Raw genomic sequence first — 23,536 nt, 5'->3', positions numbered from 1 at the left:
AATCGCTCATCTGCACATTTCCGTCTGGGCATCCTATGGGCATCTCGAACTAATGTATCCGAATCGAAACTTATAATTTCTCCTCTAAAACCATCACTCTTCCCACTTCCTCTTTTTTTTTCTGTCAAGGGAACCACCAATGTCTTAGCCACCCAAGTTTATTACCCAACCCCAAGCTTATTCCTGATTCTTTCTCTCCCTTACAGCCATATTCATTCAATGGCCAAGACTTGGTGGTTCTACTTCCATAACGCTCCTCCTATCTGCTCCCTTTTCTCCCATTCTAATTTGGGTGCTTTTCTCCTGTTGTCTGGACTATTTTCATAAATTCCTGTTTGGTCTTCCCGCTTCTAGTTTATCTCTTCTCCAACTGATCTTCCATATAGCTGCCAAAATAATTTTCCTAAGGCACAGATCTAACCATGTCATTCCTCTACTCAAAAGCTTTGGTGATTCTCAATTACCTCAAGGTTCAAATATAAATTCATTAGCTTAGCTAAAAGCCCTCCACAATCTGATTCCTGCTTATGTTCCTCACCTTATCTTAATTCCTCCTCCTCCTCCTCCTCCTCCTCCTCCTCCCCCTCCATGCCATACTGGACTATTTGTCATTCCCTCAACTCAACATGCCATCTCCTGATTCCATACATTTGTGAGCCATCTTCCATGCCTGGAATACATTCTCTCCTCATCTCCACCTTTCAGAATCTAGTTCTTCTTTTGAGGCTCAGCTCCTCACTGATCTTTTTCCTAATGCAACAAATTGTTAGTGCTCTTTCTCCCTCCTCAAATTACCTTGTTTTATGCATGTTTTATCTCTCGCCTCCCCATTCATTCATTCAACAAGCTTTTATTAAACTCTGATTTTTTGTCAGGCACTGCTCAAGGCACTGGAGGATACAAAGACAAACCTTATTATCTTTGCCTTCAAGGAAGTTACATTTTATTAAGGATGAGAAAATGGATAGTATTATATACAAATGTAGATAAAGTAAATCAATACTCTGTAACTTCTACTTTTTGTTCTGCTTCTGAGAAAAACCAACTTTTTGCCCCAAACAGAACAAATTTTATCTCATCTGCGAAAGTCCTTTCAAAGATTTCAACAGAGCAATCAGGTCCCCCTAAAGTCTTGTCTTTTCCAGGGAAAACAAAATGGGAGTCTAATGGCCTTCCTGTTTATTCAGATGATCCTTCTATGTGTTATGATACCTGAAAGAAAAACTCAAAGATCGTCGATAGTCAACAGACTTTTTTACTTGAAATGCAAAGGAGATGGAGAGACAGAGAGACAGAGAGAGAGAGAGATCTGGGTGCAAACTCAGATTTTACTATTGTTGTTTACTCATTTTAGGGGTGTCCAACTCTCCAAGACCCCATTTAGGATTTTCTTGGCAAAGATACTGGAGTGGTTTGCCATTTCCTTCTGCAGTTCATTTTACAGATGAGGAAACTAAGGCAAACAGGGTAAAGTGACTTGCCCAGGATCACATAGCTATTAAGTGTTTGAGATCAGATTTGAACTCAGATCTTCCTGACTCCAGCCTCAGCACTCCATCAAGCGTGCAACCCAGTTGCCTATAAGGCCTCTTTTATGCAGAAGAACAGCAAAATCAAAGATATGCTAATTAGCTACATTCACAAGATACAGGAATTCATAGCAGTTCAGAAAAGCAAACCCAGAATTAATAAACATCCGCTTTGACAAGATATAGGTGATATATGGTACAGACAGTTAACTATAGAAAGAAACATTTATTTAAACAGGATACAGGACCTAAAGAGCTTTTCACAGATTAAGTATCTTAGGGTTGGAGGCAGCTAGGTGGTGAAGTGAACAGAGCACTCACTGGGCTTGGAGTCAGGAAGTCCTGAGTTCAAATCCAGCCTCAGAACCATCCTAGCTGTGTGACCTTGGGCAAGTCACTTAACCTCTCTTTGCCACTGGAGAAGGAAATGGCAAACCACTCCGGTATTTTTGCCAAGAAAATTCCACGCACAGAGACAAACGAGGTCATAGAGAGTCTGACAAGACTGAACAACATTAAATTGTTAGGGTTTGTTTGTTTTTCTTTTCCAGCTCACTTCAGCAGTTCTGTAATTGCTTAAAGCCAAGATGGGAGTCACTTAGGTTCAGATTAGTTAGACTCCATTCCCTGTGAAGCCTTGTAGAGTCCTTCTCCATCCTGGCCCCCCTCTTCTGAGAGGTTCCAGTTTGTTAATATTGTTCTCAGAATCGATTATCTAGAACTGAACACAATATCCCAGGTGAGGTTTAACCAGAGTCGTGTACAACACGCTTCCCTAGAATCGACTTCTTTACCTCCTAGCTTCTCATAATTAGGCCCAAGATCATATATATTTTGTTTGTTTTTTTTGCCTGCCACATCAAATGGGACTTGTGGCCCACTAAAACCTCCAGATCATCTTTCAGGAATGACAGGCTAGCAATGCTCCTTTTCCCTAGCCTCTCATTCCAGTAGGATGTAAAATTCTGGAGGGCAGGGACTTTCAGTTTGTTTCCATCATGAGCCATGAAAAGTTCTTACCCTTCCCTGGTCCTGCTGAGCTCAGGGTTCTAACTGAGGTTTTTGAACTGGACCTGAATCAGCCTTCCTTGGTCATTAGCCATCATCAGAGTGGTGTCATGGGATCAACAAACCTCCAGCCAGGGCATAGGGCAGATGAGTGGCAGATACCCAGCTGGAGAAAATTCTCTCTATGCTGGGTAAAATTAGGTCCTATGGGTCTAGAGGCTTCTACTTACCTGCACCCCCCCCCACCACAGGGATGTTTGGATGTTCGACTCAGGGCCAAAGAACCTCAGGATGGGAAGGGGCATCATCAGAGTGGAAAGTCTGCCCAAAGCTGCCATCCAGCTTCTTCTTAAACGTGGGTGTAAATGGGGAGACCCCACCATCCCTGAAGGCAATCCAGGCCACTCTGGGACAGTTCTAAGCATTAGGAAGTTTTTCCTGACAGTATGTCTCAAAGTGGCCTCTTTCTAGCTTTCTCCCATTGTGCCTGGTTCTGCTTTCTGGGGTTCATCCTTCTTTCAGGTGACAGCCCTACAGACACTTAAAAACAGCTAGCATGTCCCTGAGTCTTCTCCAGGCTAAACATTCCCAATCCCTTCACCCAGTTCTCATATTTGAAGAACCGTCCCGGCTGCCCTCTCCTGGACACCCTCCAATTTATAATAACAGCTAACGTTCAAATAGCAACTTAAATATTGCAAAGGGCTTTTAGTTACATTATCTCAGGTAATCCTCACAACAACCCTGGGAGGTAAGTGCTGTTATCACCCCCATATTACAGATGAGGAATTTGAGGCAGACAGAAGTTAAGTGACTTGCCCAGGGCTACACAGCTTAGTAAATGTCTGAGGTGGGATTTGAACTCAGGAGTTCCTGACTCCAAGGCCACCACTCTAGACACCAAACCACCTAGCTGCCCCTAAGTTGTCAACGTTCTTCCCAATGTAGCAAAGCTGAGTGTCATGTTCTAGGTGCAGTCTAACAAGGGCAGGGCACCACAGACTATCCCCGCCCTGGTTCTGGGCACTCTGTGTCCTTGGTCAAATAAGATAATATTTGCAAATTGCTTAGCACAGAGCTTGGCACACAGCAGATATTCAATAAATGCCCATTCCTTTCTTCCACCCTCCTTTTCCCTGTGATTGAGTTAGCTTGTATGGTTGCCAGAACCTAATGTTGATTTATGTCAAGCTTCAAATCCACTCAAACCCTCAGCTCTATTTCTGACAAACAGCTGTCCAGCAGAAGGGAGCGAGCTTTCATGTCTTTCTTTACTTTAAAAGAAATCACTTTTTAATTCAAGGCTAACATACCTGCTCCTCGGCAGCATTTCTATCCCTTAGCTTTCTGGATTCAGTCTTCTTTTCCAGGCTTATTTCAGACCACAGTAACGCCTTCTATGTATTCTACATTCCAGTGAGACTGATCTACTCCTATTCTATGATTTCCCACCTCTGGGACTTTGTAAAGGTAGTACCCCATGCCTGCAATGTCCCCCTCCCCATTGCTACCTCTTAGAATCCCTGGCTTTTCTCAAAGGTCACCTCAGGTATCACTTTCTACCATGAATCCTTTGTGCTTTGTCCCAGAGGGCCAGGAGCACTAGATGGAAGTTGCAAAAAGGACCAAATTTAGGCTTGAGGTCAGGGAAAATTCCTAACAATCAGAATTGTCCCAAAGTAGAACCGGGTGCCTCAGGGGGCGCTAGTTCCCTCTCCCTAGAGATCTTCAAACAAAGGCTGGGGTGATCACTTTGCGGTGCATAGAGCACTGGGTCTGGAATCAGGAAGACCTGAGTTCACATCCAGTCTCAGGCACTCGCTTAGCTGTGTGACTTTGGGCAAACTGCTTAACCTCTTTTGCCTCAGTTTTATTATCTGTAAAATGGAAGTAATAACAGCACCTCCCTCCTGGGGACTTTTTGAGGATCAAATGAGATAATTGAAAAGTGCTTAGCACAGTAGTAGCACACAGTAGGTGCTATACAGATGTTAGATAGTATCCTCATTATTATTATTATCATCACCTGCTGGGTATGTTATAGTGAAAATTCCTATGGACTAAATGGTCACTGAGGTCCCTTCCAACTCTAAAATTCTGTTATTCTGGGTTTCTGGTTGGGTGGCATGGACTTGGAGACCTGTAATACAGTAGTTTCCTTTGTCCTTAACTGGCCTAAAGGTTATAGTAAAGAGCAGATTGCTAAGTACAGTTGGGGGCTGATATTTTCCATTTGGGGGCCTCCTGATATCAGGAGACAAGGAAGGGGAGTTGAGCCTAAAGAAAAGGTTGTACCTACATGGTTGTAGGTCTTTCCTTCTAGTTAATGGAATCCCAGAATTGAACAGAATATAGCAGATGTAGCATAACCAGTGCAGAGTATCAGGGAACTATGCACATCCTACTTTTGGGTACCATGTGGCCACCATGGGTTCTCCCCATTGAAGGTCTTCAAGGAAAAGCCCAATGGCTACTTATCAATTAAGGCATAGTGAGATCAGCAAACATTTGTTAAGTGCCTATTGTGTGGGATTGCTTTTGAGGATGAGTTTAGCTGGGTGCTGATGTTCCTTCTAGCTGGAAAGTTCTGAGCCTTCCCTCTAGTTGCAAGCGTTTTGTCCCTTTGATAGCTAGATGGTGTTGTGGTTAGAGCTAAAGGCTGGAATGTGGCTAGACAAGAGGAAGACTATGAACTTGGTCTCTGGGCTTAGCTTTTGGCTTGCTCAGCTTTATTTGCATGGCAGACCTAAAGTCTTTTGGAGGCTCTTAAGGGAAAAAAATGCAAACAAACAACTTTGTAAGATTTCTTTGGCCCATCTTCTCTGAAATAGGTCTTGGGGCCCAGGATCCCCTTAAAGAAACCAAGCAGGGAATGACAAAGAATCTCTAACTCTAAGTCAGAAAGAGGCTTCTGACTGACTCAGCCCTTAGTGAACAGCAAGTCAAAGCACACATCTATAAATGGTCATTATATTATGGGGCATAACTGTAGGCCATAGCAGATATGAGGGTAGGGTGAGGAGGTCCGATTGCTTAGAAAGCTAGGGAACAGTGGGGAATCCGCTAAGGGCACAACAGCGGGCCATGACAGAGATGGAATGACCGTTGGAATTTAGACGGGATGTGGGAGGGAGTGTGGACAGATTTGGGGTTCCTGCAGGCTTGGGGTGCTGGAGCCAGAATGGTGGTGGGGGGTTGTGGTTGAGGGGACTAAGAGGAGTTTGTGAATGCTGTGGATGGCGGGGTGGGGGATCCTGAAGCAGGTGCAGGCCCCCGTAGACGGTAAGCGCCTGGAGGGGAGGCCGTTTCGCTTTGAGCCTGTGACCCGGGCAGCGCCCTCCAGTCCCGGGTGGCCGGCTGATTGACAGCTCAGGCTGGGGGCGCGGCTCCTTTAAGGGCGGTGCTGGGGGCGGGGCGTCCCTCTGGAGCCTGCGCAGTGGCGGCAGCGACGGCAGCGGCGGCGGCGGGTTCACTTCCAGGTTCCGCCGAGGCTGAAGAAGCTGAGGAGGCTGAAGAGGCCGGGCCGGGGCCGGGGCCGCCTCCCCGCGGAGCCGCCGCCGCCCGGAGCCTCCCGCGGGACCGCGACCAGCGTGGGCCCTGAGGACGAGGACGAGGCGAGCGAGGCGAGGCCGGCGCAGCCATGGTGAGGAACCCCGGGCCGAGGCGGGGGGCGGCGGGGGCGGAGCGGCGGGGACCCAGGGAGCGGGCGGGCCGGGCCAACCGAACCCGTGGCCCCCACGGGGCCGAGCCCTGCCCCCCGACCCCTTGGGTGCCCCCCCCGGCGCCCTGCTCCCGCCGGGCCTCCCACGGGAAGTCCATTCTGCCCCCTCCCCCGGGGAGGTCCCATCCTTCTGCCCCCTCCCCCGAGGGTCCCCATCGCCCTCTCCACCCCCTCCCCCGTGGTTTGCCCGTCTCTCGGTCCCCCCAGCTCCTCTCTGCCCCCTCCCCACTTGGTCTTCTCTTCCCCCCTCGGCGCCCCTCCCTCCAGTGTGCCCAGCATTTCTGGAGCATCTTCTAGGGGCTGGGCGGGGGGTCCAAAGACAAAAAGGAGGCGCTTTCAGGTGCATGGGGGACACCTAGAGGGGGCAGGAAAGGGGGCTGGCTCTGGAGCGGAGGACCTGGGTTCCAATCCCTACGCTGCCCCTTCCTACACTCCCCTGTGACCTTGGGCGAGACCGGGCGCCTGCCTGGGCCTCAGTTCCCCCATCTGTAAAATGCAGGGGCCGCGCTCGGGGGCCTTCGCGGGCCCCTTCCAGCTCTGGGGCTGCGATCTGTAAGGGAACGCTGAGGACACTACACAAACCTGGGGGAAATCCGGAAGAGCCTTTGGGGAAGGGGAGGGGTTCTAAGAAGTGAAGGTGAGGGGGCTGCGTTCCAGGCCCGGGGACGGCCCGCGCAGAGGCAAGGATGGGGCGCCGGGATGTGCCAACCCCTCCCCCCACTTCTCCATTTCCTTTTCTTATGGACTCTCCATCCCAACCCCCTCCTCCACCTCAATTTCCCAGATCTCAGAGGCCATCTTAAACCGGCTCCCTGGTCCCAGTTTACAAACAGGGAACATAAAGGAGATCACAGAGATAGTGGTCACCCCAGCAGTAAGGGGCACAGCTCCACACTGGCTTGAGTGGTCTGAGGTGGACCCTCCTAGGGGAGCCTCAAGCTTTAGAGTGGTCGCAGCCATGTCAGTGGAAAACGCCTTTCTCTTTTACATGACAGGGTGCCCAGGGGCACGAATGGAGAAAGCAGGAAAGTCCTTGCCTGGTATCATTGCAAGGAATGCCATAGCCCGTGAGGGAGGCTTGGCCGAGCATAGAGCTGGACTTGAGCCAGAAAGGCCCAGATTCAAGTCCTACCATTTAAGCCTTGCTCACATGGGATTGTCTAGGCTGCCCTCAGTCACCCTCAAAAAGCTATTCTCAAGACAAGAAAATGATTTCCTTTTAAGCACTGTTTAGTGTGGAGATGATGTACTCTGGGACCTTAAAAAAGTCTTTACAGGAGAAAGTCAATTTCAACTTTACCTTTATTCCATTAGAACCAGCTGTTTGCTTTTAGGGCATGCTCAGGAATCGCTTGGGCATCTCTGGTGTCCAGAGCATTGGGCTGGACAGCTGGGAACTAATGTGTGTGGGAGCGCTGGGCAGGGCAAAGCCAGCACCAAATTTGGGAAGATCTGCTCCAGGAGCTCAGATCTGGGGAGTGGGAGGCAGGGGGAGGAACAAGTCCACTGGTGACTTGTGTATAAAATAATACGGGTCAAGTTCAGTACAAGAGAACAAAGATAGGTGGGCTAGAGGCCAGAGTGGGGGTCTTGAGGAAATTTGGGAGGAAAGAATCTTTCTGTTGCAGGTCTAATTGTGAAGTTCTCCAAAGCCTGCTTATCCTAGAAACCTGTTCGTGGGTTAATTGTGTTACTCACTGGGTTTAGCAGTCAGAGGTTACTTGTTATTTGCATTGTGCCCAGCCCTATCTCAAAATACATTGACACTTTAGCTTGTGAATAGCCCTAAATGGTTCTTCGCATAGTTGGACTGTCACCCATAGGCTGTTTGAAACTCCTAAATCATAGTCTAGAGCAGGCCAAAATCCCTGCCCCATTTGGACAAAAAAGTCTTAGGCTAAACTGACTTGTTAATTATTTTCTCCTGGGAGGTTCATCTTGAATTCCAATCTTGTCCCCAATCTGATGATGTGGAAAGAGCAAGATTCCCCTGAACTCTCTCCTGACTGACTTTGTGCTTGAGTTTGGGCTCCTTCACTGTAAAATGGAGTGGGAAGGTTGGACTTGAGGCTCCCTAAGGCCCCTTCCTGTCAGTGCTCTGCCTCGGGGGATGGGCATAGTTAACAGCTGTTTGGGGGCTGTGGTTTATATGGAATCTGTTTCCTTTTTAAGCCCTCTTGAATTATCATGCTGTTAATCAGCACCTACTGTGTGTCTGGCCTATGAAGAGGAAAAATGAAACCTACTCTGCTGTCAAGGAGTTGGCATTTCTGTAAAAAGTCTCAGGATGTGAGACAGGCATAAAATACACACATTAGAGAAGTTTCTCAAGACATCCTTAAATAGAATGGAAATTGGATATGGCATGTCAGCTTCTTGTCGAAGAAATAGCGAACTGTCTTAAGAGAATTACATTGTTAAGTGTTTGCTGAATTTTTTCCTAAGGACATTCTTTGATGCTTTTATTGTATCCCTTGAAATAGAATAAAGCACCAGTGTCTAGTGTTTATGTTCACAGAAACAGAGGGTATGAAATATTCAAAAGTGGAAACAGTGGCAGGTTCTTGTGAATCTTGGATCTTGCCTAACACCTTGAAGGTGCTTAGTGAGCAGCCACTAACCTAGGTGAAGTAGCACCTCCCCACAGAGGCATCGAAATCTAGTGGAAAGAACATTGAATTCTGCAGTCAGGAGACAGAACTTCTGCTCCTGGCCCAGGCTTTGCCTGTATGTGTGGCCCTGGTCAATTCACCTAATTTCTGTGGACTGTCCTTCAGTAAAAATGAGGGCATGTTACATGACTCTTAAGTTCTCTTCCAGCCTAAAGAGCCAATATTTTTATGTTTAGCTTCTGTCTGGCCCCATTCATTACCTTAAAATGGACTATTTGGGTGTCCATGAAACCTACCTTCCTATCAGCTATTTTACTTCAGGCCAGAATTTGGAAGTTGTAGGATTGCCAAAAAGCAGATTCATGACCTGGAGGTGGCAGAGCTGTCACTGCCAGACCCAGCAGGAGCAGCTTTTGATTAATTGCTACCTAATTTGTGAGAGAGCCTGAGAATCTCACCCAAATTCTAACCTATTTGCTTCTTAACTTTTAAAATCTAGTCTTTAGGGAATTGAAGGCATGTAATCGAAAAGAACGCCACTTTGTATCCTCTTAGCTCCTAAGCTGATTTTGTTGTTCATTCGTTTCAGCTGTGTCCAGCTCTCTGTGACCCCATTTGGGGTTTTCTTGACAAAAGTGCTGGAGCGCCATTTCCTTCTCTAGCTCATTTTACAGATGAGGAAACTGAGCCGATAGATGTCTGAAGCCAATTTTGAACTCAGCTCTTCCTGACTCCAGGCCCAGCTCTGTAGCCATAGCTGATAGACTGCTTTTAATGGTGGTAGAGGGCTGTATTCTGAGAAGTCTTCTGAAGGTCTTGCAGCAGAGCTACAACTTTAAAAGTCTATTGTAAATCCAGTGCTGACCACAAGATATAGCAGATATTATCAGCTTCTGATGGTGTCTAGATTGTGGAAGATCCAGGTCTGGAAGCCCTTCCTTGTGACTTTGGCCATTGAGCTTCTGTTTAGTATGAAGTGGGCAGGGAAGATGAAATGCAATGGATTTATTGATTGGGTTTTTCTTAAAATCGAATAATAATGTTGCATTTTACTTTGTAAACCTTAAAGTGCTATCTAGAAATGTCAGCTATTAATTTCCTTTTGAAGATCAAACACTTAGCTTGATGGAGCAGATTTAGTGTTGGACTTGAGCTAGAAAGACCCAGATTCAAGTCTCGTTTGTGATGTTGGGATCTTTGAACCTCAGGTAATGTGCTCTCTAAGCCTGATGATCAAAAATGGGGTGCAAGCAAGCTGCAGGGACGGAAGGAGTTTCCACACAGGCAAAATACTAGGTCCTTCATCTGTTGATTTAGTTCAGGTCTGATGGGGGACAAAGTTGAAACTATTAGCCTAAAATGAATAGTTTTGTTACTTTATTTGTAGATGTTGCATCTCATGTTATCTCGGAACCCTGTTACCCAGAAGGTACTTGAAAGCACTGGATGGAGAGCCAGAAGGCCTGAGAGTGAATCTTTGCCCCTGATCAACTGTTTGTCCTTGGGCAGGTCACTCTGCCCCTGGGGGCCTCAGTTTTCTCATCTCTAAAATAAGTTTAGACTAGATAAGCACCCAGGGCCCTTCCTGCTCTAAAATCTTGGACAAGTCTATCTATTGCCCAGGATTCCTGTAGCACTCAAGGAGAGAATGCATGTGAAAGAGGTTTAGAATTGCATGGCACCAAAATGTCAGGTAGTATTAACATTACTTGTATGTGTTTAAAGAATTGATAAATAATATATTCTCCCTTAACATTTGGGCAGCACTTTTCAAAACTCTCATTTGTATTAACTCATGGACGACTGAAATTTGGCAGTAGCAAGATACCACCTTTACCCCAATGCCTTAGCTGCTGTGGCAGGGCCCATAGTTTCTCAATAAGAGTTTGCTGTTGCTAAAACTTAGCTGTTAAGAGACTCCAAAGTCTAGACCACTTCAACTCTTAGCCTAACAAAAAATGCCAGCTAACTGTGCTTCCTTCCGCCAAGTGATGATGACAGCTTGATTTCTGTGCCCTTCCCCCAGCAGTCAGACGTTTGTGTGGCCACTTTTCCTTCTCAGGTCTTTGAAGTGTGAGTGAAATTTACCAACCAGATCAGTTGATTATATCATTCCAATAACTTGGACTTGATCTGAACTGATACTATATCCTTCGTTGATATGATAACGTTTAAATAGCAAAAACTCTCATCCCCATCTCCCTCATGGGGACCATCTTGTTTTGATTTTCTAATAATTCAACAGCAGATTTTAAAAATATTTGCTAATGGTTTGCTTGGGGTAGGTACTTGTGCAAAGGTCTTACAGTCCAATAAGATAGGTACATAGATGTTATAACACATAATGAAATATGACTAGTTATAGAATTGTAGGCTTTTTTTTTTTTAGCGCTGGAAAGGACCATGGAGCTCATCTAATTGAACCCTTTGGGGTCTAGAGAGAGGTGGAGTGACTTGAAGCTCTGGTGAAGATGGCTTGGGAGGATATTTGTCCCTTTTGAAAAGGCCACAAACTCTGGAGTTAACTGGCTGCTGAGTGGAAGTTGAGTAATAATAATCAGTTTACATTTCTCTAATGTTTTACATAATCTCATTTGGTCCTCTGGCATCACTCTGAGGTAGGGAGGACAGGTAGTCAGTCGCTCCTTTTATTATGAATGATGCAATTGACCTGGGGAGGTGGGGGTGATATGACTGGCCCTTTGGTGCACAGTCTGTAGTTGGCTTCCAAGCAAAGACTTGGTTGGACCTAGGGACTGTGAGCTCTAATTCGGATCTCTTCCTCCATTCCCCTTCTTCCTCCTCTTCCTCCTCATCTTTCCCACTCCTCCCCCATGCTGATTTGTGGATGGTGCTCTGGCCATTTGAACAAGAAAAGCACAATAAGCAAAAGGCACAGGCTGAAAGTGGAAACATTGTATGTGAGCCTCCGTTGTTTCCTCTAGATGGGTTTGGGAACACTCTGCCCAGATTGCCCTGTCCTGCTTCTTTTTTAGCCTTTCAATCTAAGATTGGGGTTTGCTGCTTTGCATTTTGCATGCCAATCACTCCTGAGAGTGTGCACAAGCCGCAAACTTTATCAGTCACAATGGGGGAGGTGACAATCATTTAGAAACAAACAGCAGAACTTGCCCCTGCAAATCATAAATTATCTGTGTCACTGACAGGATATTTAAATTCCCAATAAAGGCACCAGCAAAGGTAGTAGTGCTCATTTCTTCTATCTATAATATAGTGAATGTTAGTGTGACCAGCAATCAAAAGATGCTTTATCATTATTTCTAACTTGACTTCATTTAAAACAAAACAAAACAAAGCACCTTGACTCATTGGAATAATCTTAAAATTTCCTAGTGTCTGGGCAAGCGGGGAACCACCTCGAAGAGAGACCTAGAAGCAAGTTTTAATATGCAATAAGCGTCTCAGGTATTTTAACTAATTTTATTAAATAGCAAATATGCGCTCCTGACATAGATGTGTCTAGTTAAAAGCAGAGATTGGAAAAGCATAGATTTCCCATGTGACAGGCTAATTGTGGGACCTCAGGCAAATCATCTCCCCTCTTGAGAGTTCACTTTTTTCATCTGTGAAGGGGTCCATGACAAAAAAAGACCTCAGTGATTTCTGAGGTCTTTTCAGACCCAGCGTTCTGTTATTCTGCAGCCTCAGTATTGGAATTACTGTTCTGGGGTTGGCTTCTCTCTGGGGTAACTAAATCCTGGTCTCTTTAAAAGCTAGTAGCCATAAGCTGGGTGATGTCAGAGATCCGGCAAACTTGGCCAGTGACTCTTTGACAGTGAGACTTAAGCCACCAGTTGCTAGCCAGATTACTTAACCCCGATCACCAACAGTTTTTGGTAGCTGCCTATAAAGCAGGAGTTCTTAAACTGGGACCATGAACTTGTTTTTAAAAATATTTTGATAACAGTCTTTCAATATTAATGGTTTTCTTAGTAATTTTATTTTATGTGTTTAAAAACATGGTTCTCAGAAGTGATCCTGCTAAGTTTGTCCATGACATGGAACAGGTTTTAAGAACTCTTGGTATACTCTTTAACTATTTTAACTATAGTGAATCAGATGTCTAACAAAGCCCCCCCTGACTGGAGTTGATAAAAGACATTCGCCAGTTCCTTCATACGTAGTTCAACTACTGGTTGATTGATAGGAAAAGAGTCAGAAAAAACAGAGTTCAGATTCTGCCTCAGACGTTTGTTCTGAGACCCTGGGCAAGTCACTTAACCTCCCTCAGCCACAGTTTCCTGTCTGTGAACTGGGTATAATGACACTTCCAACAAGGGGTTGTTTAGAGGAACCAAAGAAACAATGCCAAGTGCTTTTGCACATCTTAAGTGGCTGAATAAATGCTAGCAGTTATCTTGACTGATCCAATTTGAGGAGTTTGGGCCTTCTGTGTTTGATTGGGGTTTGGAGGGGACCCACCCTTACATCTTTAAAGAAATCTTTACCCCCTCTTGGAGATCCAGGACAATTTTTCAACCAAGGAACTTAAAAACTGATCACTTGTCCTTATTTTTGTTTTCAGATGTGACTTATTTGAGCCAGTAAAATTTTTCAGTACGTAACATGGATTTCCACAAAGGAGAGCAGAGGTTCCTGGGGCTCTTCTGGCACTTGGCCAGTGTACCTCCTGCTCTTTGTAATGCTGGTAATATATGAGAGTGGCTGATTGCAGAGGGCTTCTCCTGAGGGGTCTTAGCAAGGCACATGAGGGTACCACTTGGGGCCCTCATTTTACAGAGGATCGAACCAGAGTTCTGGTAGGGACCTGCTCAGGGTCACTCGGCAAGGGAGGAGAAGGCAATACCCAGCCCTTTTCACTCCACCAAATTCCCTCACAGTGGTCAGATTAAGAGAGGAGGTGATTTTTTTTTCTTGACCTTTGAAATATAGAATAAAGAGTTCAAAGGTCTAGGTTTCAGAGCTGCACTTGACAAATATTAAGCTACCCTCTCCCTTTGTAAGTAGAGATGAATTAGGGCAACAGAAGAGGTGGACTCATTGGTTAATCTTTGGGCCTGATGTGTCGTAATATTGTTTATAAGTAACTTATTTTTTATAGATAATAAAAATATTGTCTTAATCACAAACCAGCTTCTTTCTGATTAATTAAAACGAGTGGCTCAGATTTTCTGACCCTGGTAGATTCTAACATCTGAGAGCCTGCCTGTCTTTGAGACTTCAGGCACTATAAATATACACAGGTCAGAAAGCTTCCAGAGAGAGAATAAACTCGATCCTTGGCAGGTTTTAAAAGGTGGAATGTCCATTAGGATCAATGGCTTTAGAAAGATCGAGGACCTTAGAACTCTTCACAACGCTCTCACTTTCTACTGGGGTAAACCAAAGCCATCCTTTCCTGTGTATGGAAGCTCCTTGTCTCTAAGGAGGCTTTTTTCCCTGGCTGAATCGTTGCTTTCCCAAGTGGCCATCTCCTTGAACACTGTAGTCAGTCAGCCTCTATCTCAGTAACCTTGGTGTATACAGTCTGATTTCATACGGTGAGACTGGGGGGGTTATCCCATCTGGCCCAGCCTTTAAAAAAAAAATACCCTATCTGTGATTTTATTGGGGAGGAGGAAACCTTTCTATCAAATTTTAGTAAAACACCATTTGGGCAACTTCCGAGAGTTACACTTGGGTCACCAAGGGGTTAAAAGTTTACCCAGAATCCCATGGATAAAATGTATCAGACAAGACCTGAATCCAAGTATTCCTGACTCCTAACTCTTAATACAGTAGCAGTCTGGGTCTGTATTATAATAACATTCTATTCAATAGCATCTGAAGGTTTACAGGTCGTTTTCTTCACAACAACCCTGTGAATTAGTGTGACTCATTGTCCATATTTTACAGAAGAATCCGACACCCTGAGACATACAGCTACTAAGGATGCTGGCAGGGATGGAAATGGAGATTGCTCACTCACACGTGGCAGGTCACCTTCCCTCAGATGTGGGGAGGACATCTTGTCCCCAGAGCTTTTCACAGAGGGACTTACTGCAGCATAGTTTGAGTGTTCAGGTATCAGAGTCGTCTCTTGGGTGCCCCTAGAAACAGCCTGGATTGTGCTGGAGACCTGGCTATCGGCAGTGATCTGGCTAGTGCTGCCCAGCAAACTGGAATCACATAATGTCCCCAGTGCTCTGTGGCAAGGTATCTTCCCCTCAGAGCCAGAAATAGCAGTATTGTTGGCATGAAGCATCAAAATGACCTCTGAGACATGGTGCTTATGTGAAAAAAATAAGAAATAGTCAACAAGCATTTTTTTAAAAGTTCCTACTATGTGCCAGGCACTGGGGAATCAAAGAAAGAGAAAAGACAGTCCCTGCTTTCAAGGAGCTCCCAGTCTAATGGGTCTAAACATACATCAGCATGTGTAGCAAATGCTTAATATGTTAAATGCTCCCTGTGAGATGTACCTAAGAGACACTCTTAACATCTTTTGAGTCATGATGAGGGAGAGAAATGCGGTAGAGAGAACAATCTGGACTCCGGACCCTGGGTTTGGTGAAGCTGTGTGACATTGGACAATCCATTTCCCCTCTGGTCCTCAGTTCCCTCATCTGTAATATGAAGGGACTGAACTTGATGGACTCTTAAGTAGGTGACTGCTGCTGTGCTCTCTCCCCCCAACCTTCTGTGGGAACCTCTGTCTCCTCTAGGCTTTTAAAATATGAGAAGCTTGAAATAGTTCATCATTACCAGTGAAAACTCTGAAGTCGACTCTTAGTAGGGAAAGGTCATTATGACTCAGCAACATCTCCAGTTGGCATCTTCATCTCCCAGGTTCTCTGTTACAATAATAGCTCATATATATTAATACTTAACATTTTACAGAATGCTTATGTAATTCAGCTCATTTGGTCCATCCCTTACCTGAAGAATAAATTGCCTCTACCACATCCCTGACGGGTTCTTTGCCCAGCCTCTTTCCCTGGAGAGATGACCCAGACTCAGGACATAGTGAGACAGGCCTTGACAGACAGTTTAGAGAGACAGAGAAAACCCAGGGGAGGGCCAGGAGTAAGTAACAGAAAATAAACACAGGTTGGGATGGGGGAGAGAGTTTAGATTAATTCTGGAAGAGAGGAAAGGCCATTGAAAGAACCATGGGTGCTCTGAGAGATTCCCCTCTGTGGCCTTTGTCTTTCATTTGGAGGGACACCCAACATCGTTTAGACGTCTTTTGAACACCTCTCCTATACAAGGACCTTTGCTGGGCAAAGATGAAGGACATGATAGCAGCCACTTTGAAGGCATCATGAGAAAACAGAAATTGAGTTTTGGAAGGGACCTCAGTGGCCATCTATACCAAAAGTCTATACCAAAAGGATCTCTCATAGCACATGCCTGCCAAATACCCATTCAGGCTCTGCTTTGAAGACCTCCCGAGGCCGGCAGCCCATGGCGTGTTGGAACAGCTCTCCTGATTTCCAGTCTACATTGGAATCTTTACAGCCCAAGAATCCATTAGGTTGTTTGACCATCACATTACCCTCTTAATTCATGCTGAGCTTGTAGTCTATTACGACTCCTAGATCACCTTTAGACAAATTGCTACCTGGTCATGCCTTACCTGTCTTAAACTTGTGAGATCTTTTTTTTTTTTCCCATATCCAAGTATAACATTTTACATTTATATTCTGTTAGGAGAGATAAAAGTTAAGCAGAAATCATAATTCACAGTTTTCTGATATTCTCAGGTTTACAAATTGCATTTGAGGTTGTAGTATAAGTGGTGCTTTGCCCACTTTACAGAACCTCATTCAAGTTGTGGCATACCAGTGGTCACAGAGCTCTAGGATTTGAACTCTGACCCTCCTGATATCCAATCCCGGTGTTCTTTTCCATGATAACATCATAATACTTTATTACAATATAAACTGTATTTTAATAGATGTAACAATAATGTATAATTGCATTGATGTGGTACTTCAAACTTTCCAAAGCCCTTTCCCCACATCAGCCTTGTGAAGTGGATAGTGTCATTGTCAGGGTTCTTATCATCTCTTTTTTACAAATGAGGAAATTGAGTTTCTGAGAGGTTAGGAGACTTATCTTTATCTTCCTGCTAGTAAATGCTAGCCATCTAAGGAGAGTCAGGGTTTGCCTTCAGGCTAAATGCCCAGGAAGCTCCACCCTTCCGACCCCTGCCCCTCTAATCCTTTTCTCCCAGGTGCCTGGGACCTCCCAGGGGCAAACACTTGCCATCCCTTGGTGCCCTGGGATTAGCTAAGAACAGAGCTGCTGTTGGAGGGTTTCACTGATTGACACTGTAGCATAATGCTCAGACCCTTGGTGGCCAAAGCATATCCAAAAGGGACCACTCAGCCCAACGGAAGCATCTCTACAGGTGTGTGTTGACTTAGAAAATTTCAACTTAACGTTTTCTGTATATTTTTATTTGTTAAGTCTTTTCTAATTACATTTTTATTCTCTTTGGAGCTTCTCTCTGGAGCATTGCTTCCTATGTGTTTTGACATCTTTGACTTAGAACATGGATAAAAGATGGAAAGGTGCCCTTAGAAATTCTTTCTGCCCCTTCTCTCTTAAAGGGCAAGATTCACAGACTGTCAGAGCCAAAAGGCTGCTTAGAGACAGAGAACTCTACTGAGTCCTCTCAGGAGGTCTTGGATTGTACCCAGCTGGGCCGGGAGTGCTGCTAGGGGCTAGGCCAGGGCTCTAACCACTCTCCCAGAGCTTTACTCTTGTCCAGTTTCCTTTCCTTTCCTTTTTTTAAAATGATAGACTGATTAATTGAAAGGATTATGTTCTACTTCAAAAAGGAATTTGGCAGTCAAAAGTCAGCTAACAATAAGATGCTGTTTATTTAAAGTAGGGATTATTTGTAGAAATTACCCAGGATTCTGTCTGCCACAGGGTACCTACTGTGTCAGTGGTGAATTGAATTGTCCTTTTTGCTGGCCAGATAGCTGATCCGATGTATTTATTTTTCCACATCCTTTATTAGTCTCTGGTTGATTCCCCTTCTTTCTCCACAAGGGTTGTTTCAAAGCTTCTCATTTCTTTAAACCCCCTCTCCAGACTCAACCTCTGGGTCTGTCAGCAATTGACATCACCTCCTACTTTACTCTGATGTTGAATCTTTTCCTCAAACCCTTTTACGTCGTTTCTTTTCTGTCTCAAAGGATTGTTGTGAGGGTCAAATGAGAGCACACATGGAACATCTTTGTAAATGTGTCTTTTACCTTTTTTCAGTGCTTAGCACAATGCTTGGCACATAGTAGACATTTACTCTGTCAGTTCCACCGTTGATGCTGTTGCTGCTGCTACAACTTGCTGTGATCTCAGAAGATAAAGAGGTCTGGGGGAGGGGGTTGTAATCTTCCTTGCCAAGACTAGACTGTCCACTTCTGACGTTCCAGGAGGCCTTTCATATTCCTTTGGAAGTTGACATCCTCAGTCATGCTTTCCCCACCCTTTCTCTTCAGTTTTTGCTATGTATTAGCTCTTTCTTCTCTGTCTATAAATATGCTTAGGTTCCTCCATCCTCCTCACTATCCTTCCCTCACCTCTTAATCATTCCATCATTATGCCAGACTATTGACCTATATCTCTCCTTATTCAGGTTAAATTAGAAAAGAAAGGATAGCTAACTTATTCAGTATTTTACACGCATTATCTGGTTCCATCCTCACACTCACTCTGAGAGGTAGGTGTTGCTGGTATCCCTATTTTGTAGCTATAGAATTTGGGGCTCCTAGAGCTTAAGAGACTCGCCCCAAAGCTAGCTTGTAGTTTTGGGCCAGATTGTTACCCAACTCTCTCCATGTTGGAGTCTATCCATTAAGGCACATAGCCTCTCAAAAAGTAGTCCACACTGTCTGCCATTCACTTTATTCCCTTTCAGCTCACTTTACTGAAACTAACTGAAGTTGTTTCTAGAGTTGTTAAGAGCATGGTGATTTTCGTACAATGAGATCTTTTTTTCTTTCAGTAACACTCTTAAGATACGGTCCTGACATTAGGATCGCTAGGTTAAAGGATATGAGCAACTTTATAATTCAGTGTATATCAAATGGGATAATATTTGTAAAGTGCTTAACACAGTGTCTGGCCCAGAGTAGATACTCTATAAGTGCTTATTCCCTTCTCCTTATATTGCTATGTTATTATTCAAAAAGATTACACAAATTCATAGCATGGCCAGTAGTATGCCTGTTTCTCTACAACCTTGCCAACATCAAATCTTATTTTTTAAGCTATTTTTCTTAATATAATAGCTATAAGGTGGTATCTGTTGTTTTAATTTCCATTTCTTTGATTATTAGAGAATTTGAACAGTTTTCAGGTGGTTTTTAATAATTTGTATTATTCTGTTTCAAAAAGTCACCAATGACACCTTAGCTGCCAAATCCAGTTACTTCTTTTCAGGCCTCAAACTGTGCCAGGCCCCAGCGATACAGAGACAAATAGGAAAGAGCCCTTGAGTGCAGTGACCTTACCCTCTGTTCTGAGTTGGAAAATGAAGGGGTTGGGCCAGAGATCCCTTCTGGTTCTGATCCTTTCATCTAATGATCCTATGTACATACATAAATATACACTAGGTAATTGGACCTGAGAGAAGGCATTGCAGGTGGGGAGCTCAGTAAGGACCTTATGTAGGAGATATTTGAGCTGAGCTTTGAAGGAAGGTGGAGAGTGAGAGAGGTGAAGATGAAGAGAGAGGAGTACTTGGCCATGGTAATTCTTAAACATTGCTGGTTCCCACGGGAGTGGAGAAAGAAACGGTGATGAGAAAAGTTGTAGAGAGACAATCGATGACAAATAGAGAAGATCACAAGAAGAGGAAGGAGAATGAGTTTGAGTTTGAAGTGTCTCCAGGACATCTCTGCCCAATAGGCAGTTTGTGATTGAAGCTGAAGTTCGTGAGAGAGGCCAAGACTGGATGGAGACATGGATGTGTGGATGTGTGGTAATCACCTGCATAGAGGTAATATTTGAACACACTCTCATAGAGAGACCGTAAAGAGAAGAGGGCTTGGAGTAAAGCCTTGTGGGACGGATCCTTGCCATCGATGGGCTTAAGAAGGTGGAAGATCTAGCAAAGGCAGCTGAAGAGGAGCCATCAGGCACGGGACTCCATGTGAAAGGACGGTAGCTTGAAGGTAAAGTAGGGACAATAACTAATAATGTCCTCAGATGAGGAGACTTGGGTACGTGTGGATGCAGCAAGGAAGGAATCAGCAAAGAGGGAGAGGCTGAAGATGAGAGTAAGGGGATATTTTTGGAGGCATTTTGCTGAGAGAGACTAGAGGGATTAGGATCAAGGGTACAAGGATAGGTTTGGGCCTTGTCAAGAAGAAGGAGCCCCTCTTAGTGACAAGAAGAGTCAAACAGCCATAGGGGCTTGATGTCAGGGGATTTTGAGAACTCGGTCTCCTTGGCTTTTCTGCAGCATTCTCTCTCTCATTCTTTTCACTTCTGGGATGCCAGTCTGGTTTTTCTCCTGTTTGATTCATGGTTTCTTCAGTTAATCACAGTGCAAGATAGCCCCTGCTAATTGTCGGACAAGCACATAAGGAAACACAGGCGCCATGTGGGGCACTACCAGCTGGGGGAATTGGGAAGGGAAAGACCTCTGGAGCTCAGACGTGAGGGAAGCAAGGGAGGCTAACAGGTAGAGTGAGGAGAGTGAGAGCTGTCCTGTGAAAGGAAGCCCGTGTAAAAGCTCAGATGTGCAAAGTAGCAGGTTTATGTAGAACAGTTAACAGGCCAGTTTGGACTAAAAATACAAGGAGAGGGGCAGCTAGGTGGTGCAGTGAGTAGAGCACCGGCTCTGGAGTCAGGAGGACCTGAGTTCAAATGTGGCCTCAGACACTTGACGCACTTAGCAGCTGTGTGACCTTGGGCAAGTCACTTAACCCGAATTGCCCTGCCTTCCCCTCTAAAAGATAAAATAAAAATACAAGGAGAAGGAAAGAGAGTGGGGAGGGAATGCCATTTATGTAGCACCTACTGTGTGCTAGGCAGTGTGCAAAAGGCTTTACAAATAATTACCACATTTGATTCTCACAGCCCCGGGGGGGGGTGGATACTATCATTCCCATTTTACAGCTGAAGAAACTGAGGCAGACATTAAGTTACATGATCTTCCTCTGGTCACACAGGCAGTAAGTGTCTGAGTTCAGATGTGAACTCAAGTCTTCCTGATTCTAGGATCCATCTGAAGTCAGTCTGCAAAGGTGGGCTGGAGCCAGGTTGGGAACACAGATGCCAAGTAGAGGAGTTGGGATGGGGAGCCACTGAAGCTTCTTGACCAAGGGAATAATATGGTCAGACGTACACTGAAGGAACGTAATTTTTACAGCAGTGTAGAAGATGAATTGGATTGAGAGGAGGCTTGAGGCAAGGACACCCATTGGGGCGTTCTTGGAATAGTCCAGACATGAGGGCCTTCACTACAGTGTTTGTGGAGAGAGGTGGGATTGACAAGTTTTGGCCTCTGGCTGGTTGTGGGCTCTTTTCTGCTGGTTCTCATCCTTCTCGTCTTTTCTGCTAAGCCTTGGTTCCCCCAGGTTCTATCCTTGGCCCTCTCTCTGGTTATTTTATCTATTTCCATGGGTTCAGCGATTATCTCTGCCTCTGACTCCCGGATCTATGGCTAGCCTCCAGCTCTCCCCGAGCCTCCGTGCTACATCTTAAACTATCTGCTCACTGTCTCCCAATCCCTCAAACTCACTATGTCCAAAATGGAATTTGGCCTACAAGTCTAAACTTGGTCCTTCTCCTGGCTTCCTTATTCTTGTTGATGGTGCCAGTATTCACCAAGGCCTCAGAGCCACCTTTGATGGGGCCTACTTCTTACTCGTAGCCCCTCTGTTCAGGCACTTGCCGTGTCTTGTTGATTGACTTGCCCCATTCTTGCCCATTTACACAACTACTGTTCTGTTTTAGGTGCTTGACTGTTGTGGTTATCTGCTGGTTTTGTGGTATCTCTGACTGGAAGAGACCAATCATTAGATCATCTCGTCTATTCTCCCTGAGATCTTGAGGGGCTTAGGGACTTACCCCATGGGTAGTAAGTGGCAGGGCTTCTGATTTCATATCCAGTGGTCTGAGCTGTCTCTAACTGGTCTCCCTGCCTCTATGTAGTCCATCTTATGCTGTAGAAATAATCTTCATAATGTTCATATAACTCTCCTGCTGAAACCTACAGTGGTTCTTTATTTCTTAGACTGAAACGCTATAGGGGGCCCCTGAACTTGTCATTGTGATTTCTGGCTAATAGTACAAATACCTTGTCTGATATTCAAGGCCATCCATAATTGGATTCCAACCTCTCTTTTCTTCTTTATGTCTCATTTCTCACCTTCTCTCTCTCCTAACCAAGTTTAGCCAGATTGAACTGTTCTTCTTAAAGCCTTCCTTGATTTTTTTCCCTCCTTGTCTGTCTGTTCTATTGTTTTATTTCTTCTTTCTCCCCACCCCCTCCCCCTTAGAATTGTAGCCCCATGAAGACAGACCTTCATTTTTGTCTTGGCACACATCTTACCCTGAGCAAAAGTAGGCACTCATACTTATAATACATGTTTATGGAATTGAATCTTATCCTGCTGTCTCCTACCTTGACTGTTGGTGTAGGCCATCCACCTGTAAAAAGATGGTCAGTGATAAAAAAAGAAAGCCCCAGAAATGGCGAAATATTCATAGCTACCTTTTTTTTGTAGTCACCCAGAACTGAAAATGGTATAGATACCCGTCCACTGGGGGCAAGTATAGTACGTGAATGGAATGATAATGAATGTAAACAATTCAGGGAAGCATAGGAAGGCTTCTATGAACTTATAGAAAAGGAAGGTACCTTTTTATAGTAAATATTTTGAAATATGATATCTAGGTATAATGACTTTCTAGTGTTTGTGTAGATAGATAAATGATTATCATAGGACAGCAGGGTAAGCTGGGGATAACCTCTGTTCAGGCCTCTTGGATACTCATGGTCAGTTTCCAGCAGTTCTGTGTTAATGTGTAAAACAAAGGGCATTTCAAGGAGCAAGCCTCCAGAAAAAGTATTTAATGACTTTCAGTCTGAGGGGGAGAACATCCATATGTTAGGCTGATTGGAAGTGGAGTCACTGGTCAGTAGTTGAACAGTGAGAACTGGAAGCAGCCCTTCTCCTACCCACATTGCTCCTAGGGACAAGTAGACCCATTGGAATACTTCTCCTTGGAAGTTAGATCTTATAGAAAGGGCCAGGTTCTGTTCTATAGGGGCTCTTTTATTTATTGAAGGCGCTTGAAAACATGAGGGACAATATGGCTTATTTAGATTTTAAAAGTTTTATTGATACTAGTGTTTTGTTTTACCACCATAGTCATTTCCTTGTATACCAGCCCTTCCCCCACCAGAACTATCATTTGTAAGAAAGGAAAACGATTCAGCAGAACCCACACATCTTTTGGCAGTACATAAAACATTCTGTACCCAGAATCCTCCATCTCTTTACCCAGAGGAACAAGTGTGTTTTGGCATCTGTCTTCTAAGACCAAGACTGGTCAGGCAATGCCATGTAGGGAAAATTCAGTTCCACAAACATTTATTAAGTGCTGACTGTGTGCCAGGGGTTGGAAATAAAAAGACAAAGCCATCCCCTCACTCAGGGGTTTGTTGGTCTCCT

At 44.7% G+C, this 23,536-nt stretch overlaps 1 protein-coding gene across 2 annotated transcripts in view; it reads left to right on the top strand.

Moving 5' to 3' along the window:
* The first annotated feature begins 5,972 nt into the window (after window positions 1-5,972).
* Window positions 5,973-23,536, top strand: part of ZYG11B (zyg-11 family member B, cell cycle regulator) — a 64,006-nt gene continuing 46,442 nt past the window's right edge. The window contains exon 1 of one of the 2 annotated variants that reach the window (XM_036756161.1): window positions 5,973-6,180. In XM_036756161.1, the coding sequence (XP_036612056.1) occupies window positions 6,178-6,180 (3 nt within the window). In that variant the 5' untranslated portion in view covers window positions 5,973-6,177. Of the gene's footprint in view, window positions 6,181-19,886; window positions 20,024-23,536 lie in introns of those variants that run through there. The other variant, XM_036756162.1, reaches the window with a different exon arrangement.

Source organism: Trichosurus vulpecula, chromosome 4 (assembly GCF_011100635.1).
Source record: "Trichosurus vulpecula isolate mTriVul1 chromosome 4, mTriVul1.pri, whole genome shotgun sequence".
NCBI lineage: Eukaryota > Metazoa > Chordata > Mammalia > Diprotodontia > Phalangeridae > Trichosurus > Trichosurus vulpecula.
The sequence above is the reverse complement of the archived record's forward strand: the minus strand, read 5'-3'. Positions and strand labels throughout refer to the sequence as shown.